Below are 7,729 nucleotides of genomic sequence, written 5' to 3'. Positions count from 1 at the left end.
TTGAATAGCTTTCCGTTAAAAACACGTACAAAATAAAACCACTATTAACGAGCTGTGCACGACACATAAACGGAAGGTACCATTTCTGCAACAAACACAAATGTAATATTAACGTTAGCTGTCTTCATGCTATATTGTGACTGTTTTTATTTTTTATTGAGAAGGTTTTTATTTATTTTTAATATGAGCGTTTTTATTTTATTTAGTATTTTATTGTGAGGGTTTTTTATTTTATATTTCATTGTGAGGGTTTTTATTTAGTATTTAATTGTGAGTGTTTTTATTTATTTTTTTCTTTGAATGTGATTGTTTTTATTATATTTTATTGTCAGTGGGGAAGAGACCCAAATAAATGCTTTTACTTTGGAGGCGGGATGTAGATATTTCCGCTGTCAGTCGGTCTGTCGGCCGTTAGCTTGACGCCGTTAGTTAGTTAGTTAGCTGTATCTGCTTCCTTGATCTCCTCGGCAGGACGGTGGGCAGGACGCGCAGAGCGGACTCAGCCAGCCCCTCGGCTCTACCACGCATGCCAGTTGTGTTCCTGTCGCCATCAAGAGGAAATACAAGTTGTTTTGTTCGGCCTAGGCCCACATTATGTTATGAGTCAGGTGATGGGGATTAGTGCAGCCAATTCACAGCATTAAGCATGATTCCGTTTAGTTGGCCTTTTATTTGATTAACTTCCATTAAACTTGGGTATGTCAGTCGCCATATCAACACAAACAGAGACTGCCTTAAGATACTAAGGATGCCTATGGTATATTAATGTACTGTTAATGTACTCATTTTTAGTTTGTGTCTTTCAGTTTTTACAGTTCTAAATAACTAGACACTGACTGTACACATTACGTCATTACCAGTAGTAAAAGTAATAATAGCATGGATGTATGATAAGGAATAAATCAGTCCAACACGTTCTGGGTTTTCCTCAAAATGTAGACTAGCCAAGAACAACCTCTCCTCTCTCCTCACTCAACCTTATAACATCCAGCCGCCTGAACACCGCCCACTAGTGGCCATATCAGCAAACTGTAGATACTATGTGAACACAAGATGATAGACAGCGATTCTATATCATACTTAACTTATGCTTACCCATATGCAATTACGTTTAAATCACACACTTTCACTCTCACTAATACTATATTCTGTTTGATAGTTTACTGTATTAATATGTGAGACACATTTTAATGTTGTAGCTGGTCAAATAACTCATACTTTTGAAACGAAAGATCATACATTTAAACTAATCATTGATTGTGTCAAATCTGAACCTGGAAACACAACTAGCTGTCAAATAAATATAGGCCCTGTGGAGTAAAACGTACACTATTCCCCTGTTTAATAGTAGAGTAGAAGTAGAAGAAGTCATGAAATACGCAAACAAAAATACAAGTACTTTTATACTGTGTGTGTGTACTTGAGTAAATGTACATTTCTCTCCATGTTTGCAGAGTGCAAATCATTGTAATAATACAAAATAAAAAAAAGCACCGCTTCATTCAAAAGGGAGAGAGACAATATTGTTTGTGTTGTGCAGCGCCCCCGTGTGGGGGAGTTACGTAAATGTCACTCCTCTTCTCGTGGATTTATGCCCCAGCCTCCAGCTGGAGGGCGTAAAGTCGTTTGCCATATGCGGACGGAAATCCGTAACCGTAACATTGGAAATAACTGCACAGTGGACATATGTTACTTGATTTGCCAGCTAAGCAGACACATTTTATGTTTCCATGTAGCTAAAAAGCTATCAATCAAACTCGTTTCATTTTGTATCGCCTTAAGCGGCGGAACATTTGGAGGCGGCAATTCAATTTTTCTTTCCAAAGAGAGTAAAAGTAGAACAAATAAAAATAAAATATAGGCTCTATATTTCTTTCCCCAAAACTCTAAATAGTTTTCAGCATTTGCACAATGATACTCTTGAGCAACAAGAAACAATTCGCAAACGGTCTGACTTGAGTTCTTCAAAGGGTCCCGTTGTGTCCAGCCAGCGGAGTCGGGTCCGCCCCGGACTGCCCTCCAGTCCGGCCCCCCTTTGAGGGAGGGGACGGATGACTGAACACCAGTTCTGTTGCGTTGTCATGTTTCACAAGGAGTTCAGAAGCTCCGAGACCGTCCGGGACTCCATCGTTTCATGGATGCAACCAACGTCTCCTCCTTCTTCTAACTTTGCAGTCCCTCCAAAGGCAATTCCTCCACGTGTGTGTGCTTTTAAAAAAAAAAAAAAAAAACATTTTGTGATACTCTTCATCTTTTTCTATGGGCGAGCATCTTCTTTTGTAGCGTTCTCTTGGTGCAAAAATCCCCCCCCCTCCCCCTCTTTTTTTGGGGTGTCTGTCAAGATGCAGCTCCGAAACGTCCTTGACGTAAACGTAGTGGACGTGCAGAAGAGAAGGAACCCGTCCAAACACTATGTGAGTTGTCTCTTCTTTCCGCCTGTGTCCTTTCACGTTGTTCAAGTGACGTCTGCTGTCAACTTCACGAATGTAACATTGCGCTCCACATTGCTAAACGTCTCAAAAGTTAAAGCAGCTCCGCGGATAACAATGTCCGCTGTGGGTCCACAAGCCCAGACTTAAACGTCCGAACAACAGCTGGAATGAAATGCTTTGAGCTGTTGAACAGACATCAAAAAAGGTGTCCAGGGGATATAACACCCCCGTGACTTTGTGTCCACCGTGAGGACGTTTGAGTAACACGTAGATGCGTGATGTCTGACGTGGTGACTCTTCTTGCTTTGCAAGGTCAACAGTTCAACTTGTATGACGTTTTGGTTTATGTTGCTTTAATGACACAACGCTTGCGAAACTAACGACGTCATGGTCAGCCTCGGTTGTGTGTGTGCGTGTGTGTGTGTGTGTGTGTGTGTGTGTGTGTGTGTGTGCGTGTGTGTGTGTGTTGTAGTCCACATTAGCATGCTAACAGCACTTAAACAGTTAGCATGGTCAATGTTAGCATCCTGACATGAGCCTCACAGAGCTGCTAGAGCTGCATAGCTGTGCACTTTAAAAAGTATTCCACGTACTCGTCCCTGTTGCAGTCGAAAGTGTTGTCAGCATGACGCAACCTTAGTTTTTGGTCAATTAAAAGGAAGAGAAGACTATTACTTAACAATAAGCTGGACAGTCTTTTTCACTGTCGGTGAAACAAACTGGAATGATATATATATTATCATATAGTGAGGATACATTGTAATACCTCATATAGTGAGAATACATTGTAATATATTATCATATCGTGAGGATACATTGTAATACCTCATCATACAGTCTGGAGATACATTTTAATAATGTATCATATAGTGAGGATACATTTTAATACCTCAGCATATTTTTAATAACGTATCATATAGTGAGGATACATGTTCTTAACATTTATTTATGAACATTACTAAACAAGAGTTCCTCGGAGTCTCAGAGAGAATATATTCTAATCAAAATCTCTTCTCACCTCAACACACACACACACACACACACACACACACACACACACACACACACACACACACACGAATATGACACCACAGTAGACAAGAAACTAATGGTACTCTAACTCTAACCACACACATTAATGTACAGCAGGCTCCATGGTGAAACCAGGATTTTTAATTTTCATAAAGAAAAACTCAGGACAAGTGATACAGAGCAGATGTTTATGCTGTAGCAAGGGAAAAATCAACACAATGCTTCATTTCAGTTGATGATTCAGTTTGTAGTCAAACTATTATAGATCAATACCAGCTGTAATCACACCACTAACACACCATCAAGTTGACACAACCGATATGTAGATCTGTCGTACATAAAACACTCTCCCACACTCCATATGAAAAATATATGATTAGACTTGGACACCCACTGAGAAGCAGCAGCATAGACGTGGTTTAAACAGTTCAAACCATTTATCATTATAGAATAAAGAGGGTAAGGAAGATGCAATAAGCAAAGTAACAACACGTTTCCTTACCACCTGAAAATTCCAGTTTTTTTCTTTTTATGCCATTTGTTTGAGGTATAACATTTCAGGTTTGGGTCATGTAGTCTTCTCCACATTAAATACATGTTAGCTGATAAGAATCCATGTACCAGTAACTTTTCTCTAAAATAGCACGGGTCATATTTATCTATTGTGCTGGAGGGAACAGTCCATCCTGCTGGCTGCACACCCACATGGGAAGTAGGACTTAGTCCTGCTTTGGCCAGACACATCCCAAAGTAAGCATCATCAATAGGAATAGTATTAATGGACTTGGACACATTGTATATGACCAACGCTGTGTGTAAAGACATGATAAAGCCCCCACCACTACAGTAGGGAGGGTACAATGTTGAGTTGTACAAATCAACTGAAACAAAATATTTGCTCTGGATTACTCTAACGAGAGGTGAATTGACCATCACATAGCCGATGAAGAGGTGCTTGCTTCCATCGTTATCTTTGAGGCCTTGGAGATACGCAACCATGTTGTTTGTGTTGGCAAAGACGTCATCATCACCATTAAGGATGAAGCGAGCACGACGACAGTTTCTTTCGAACCATTCAAGGAAGAGTATCTGCTTCAGGGTGAGATTGTAGAAGGAATCTTTAAAGTCCTATTGAAGGATGTCATTGTACTCCCGATGCTCCACTTCGAGGAGTTTGTTGAATCTCTCTCCCTCCAAACCAGCATCCATCGTTCCCATAATGAAGATCCTTCGAATCTGCACAGCATTTGCTAATCTCTCTTCCGCCCATGTTTTGCGCAGAACCTCTCGGCGGTCGTAGTTGGAAGGGGAGGTTTTAATGACCAGCAGAAGGAAGACATCTGCAGATTCATGAGCCCCAACACATTTGTCAGGAAGGTCCAGTAGCAGGGGGAAATGGCGACAGTGTCGATAGTAGAGGAAGTCTTGAAAGGTAACAGTCAATTTGCTGAAGTCTGAGCTTTTGGCAGCACTCAGATTTCTTTGACAAGCTGGCCAGGAGTATACGAAGGAGGTGTTTTTGGTGGGTGTCTTGTTTTGACCGCCATCCCTTTTCACATCTTGTAGATGAAAGATGTTGTGGTCATTCAAATATTTATAGAGATAAACAGCCACAAGTAAAGCTCCCAATATCAAGCAAATCCCTGCTTTGACTTGGGTCTTTCTGGATTCACTGCAATGAAAATTAAAACAAGTTTCCCATCAACCCATTTCAATCTGACATTAATTATTATTTTGAAGACTAATCAATTGTCATGGTTAAAAGACAGAAATGTAGACTATTGCTAGACAACGGGACGCAAAAATAAAATCATAATAGTTTTGTCTTGGTAGATTGTCAGTCATGCAGGTTATTGTATATCAAAAATAGCTAATTTAAATACTTTAACAATAGACAATTATCAGAAATAACAATGTGTTGTTTTAATTCAAATGAAAAGTCCCAAAGGAAAGTATAGTGCGTTAAGAGAAAAATCATGTGAAATAGTGCTTTTAAAAAATAGACTCTCTTATGGGCTATTCTAGTGTGATGATGAATTTGAATTAAAAATTGATATAAATTATGTGACAAAGTGGGTGAAAATGCACCATTTGTCCCCATATTTCTTTATTGATTCAGTGTGTAATGTAATTAGTTAATCATATCTTTTGTTGTTACTCACCATACCCACCATGTGTTCCAGAGCCCAAAGGAGGAGGTGCCCAACCATTTCCTCTAATTATACATTACTGTGCAGCTGTGTGCACATCAAATTATGTTAATCTAAGTTACCTTCATGTTGAGTAGAGTTATTTTTTTAGTTAACTGTTTGTTTGTTTATTTATATTTTTCGTATACGTTTGGTTACACGTGTAGCAGAGATACTTAATAAACACCCTCGGTCAAAGTATCTCGTGTCTGCCTCATACCACTTTCCAAGCCTCTCCGGTCAGGCTTCATCACAAATTAATTAATATGCAGACATCTTGCCCCCTTGTGTGTCTGCTGCATGTCTGTATAGGCCAGGCTGCCTCTTTGCCAGGCTGCTTGATTGAGTGTTGAGGTAATATACAATTACAACTATCCAAATTGATAATAATTGATTTGGCAGTGCATGTGACACTGCGGCCTATTAATCTTGATTAATCTCTGTAGTTTGGACAAGGACATTAAAAGACAAAAAGTGTGTTGAGAACTATGTGCTTGTAAAAATGTGAACAAAAAGAATGTTCCAGGACATTCCTAAAGTGACTCTTTTCTCATAATGATCAGGTTATCTGAATCCGCGCGTACACTTTAATTATCCACCCGCAACCCAACAATCCTTCCGCATCCCACCTCTTTTTTATAGTATGTATTGTAATGATGTATGAGAGTTTTCCTTAATAATTTACATTAATGAATAGAGAGGCTGCTTTCAGTAATTGTAAAAGTTTCCATGTGCGCACTAATGTCACTGCAGAAAATATCGTGGGCCATTTAAGATGCAAAAACGAATTGTAGTTATACACTTTGAAACCCTGTTTGAATCCTGTGACATCACTGTGGACACCTGACATGTTCTTTTTGATAGGAATCCAGTCCAGTCTATCCAGTCTAGACATTCAATGTTAAAATACTCACACTGATTTAAAGATATGTTAGTTTTCATGAGTATAATCTCAGTTGTAGATATATCAAATACAGTCAAATGTAATTGCAGACAGCTGTGTGGTTTGATTATACACAGACAGATTCACAAGGTGAAAACAAGATCAGCTTTGTTGTCACAGCTGGTTAGCGGCTAGATAATTAATTTAGGAAAATATATTAGGTTTTGTTGACAAGTTTAGATTGACAGAAACACTTAACACACAATTAAAAAAACTTTCATTACCTTAACATGTTCCTAGATCAGTGTGAGCGTATGGTGAGTTTCCTTTGTATGTTGGCAGCCTGTGCTGCTTACGGGTAGTTATCGAAAAAACCATAATATGGAGTATCTGAACAAGTTGGACTTGCTGTTCAGGAAATACATTTTAAAATAATACATCGAGACATTTATTAGTGGGACTGCACACATCTCCTGCTGAGGGAGACTCCCAGAGGCCACTGCACAGAGCACAGACCTTCCCTTGGGATGGAATCTGGAAGTAAGGGTTAACCGGGAAGTCCCCTTGAGGGAAGAAGGAGAAAAAAAATAAAATCTTATTATTGATGAGCTAAGCCGCTGAAAATGCTTATCCGGTTTGAGGGGGGAAAGAAGCAAACCCTTTGTCTTTTGTCCCCAAGGCAAGGCACGTTTATTTATAGAGCACAATTCATACACAAGGCAATTCAAAGTGCTTTACAGCTACATACAATTACAAAAAGGCAAATAAAATCATTCCATAAAAATAATAATATATTAATTATATTAAAAGCGAAGAGTGCATATAAAATACTTTCAGTTGTCAAATAGAACTGTTTTCAGCTTGGATTTAAACATTGTCAGAGTTGAGGCCTGTTTCACATCTTCTGGAAGACTGTTCCAGATTTTAGCATAAAACTGAAACGCAGCCTCACCGTGTTTAGTCCTGACTCTGGGCACCAGCAGGAGACCACTCCCTGAACTTCTCAGAGCCCGAGATGGTTCATAGGGCTCTAACATGTCACACATGTACTTTGGTGCTAGACCATGAAGAGATTTGTACACAAGCAGAGCTGTTTTAAAGTCTATTCTCTGAGCAACAGGCAGAAAAGGCTCAGAGCCGGGCTGTGACACTGGACCTGTTGCAACAAACAGGGAGACAAACAAGCTGCTAAC

General features: G+C 39.4%; 1 protein-coding gene and 1 pseudogene across 2 annotated transcripts in view; one reads left to right on the top strand and one right to left on the bottom strand.

Annotated features, from left to right (window-relative positions):
* The first annotated feature begins 2,026 nt into the window (after positions 1-2,026).
* LOC117744095 (SH3 and PX domain-containing protein 2A-like) overlaps positions 2,027-7,729 on the top strand; it is a 48,405-nt gene continuing 42,702 nt past the window's right edge. For both annotated transcript variants that reach the window (XM_034552208.1, XM_034552207.1), the window contains exon 1: positions 2,027-2,414. In XM_034552208.1, the coding sequence (XP_034408099.1) occupies positions 2,052-2,414 (363 nt within the window). In that variant the 5' untranslated portion in view covers positions 2,027-2,051. The remainder of the gene's footprint in view (positions 2,415-7,729) is intronic.
* On the bottom strand, positions 3,963-7,033 carry LOC117743854 (annotated as a pseudogene).

This window comes from Cyclopterus lumpus, chromosome 15 (assembly GCF_009769545.1).
Source record: "Cyclopterus lumpus isolate fCycLum1 chromosome 15, fCycLum1.pri, whole genome shotgun sequence".
NCBI lineage: Eukaryota > Metazoa > Chordata > Actinopteri > Perciformes > Cyclopteridae > Cyclopterus > Cyclopterus lumpus.
This window is presented reverse-complemented; position numbering and strand designations above follow the sequence as displayed.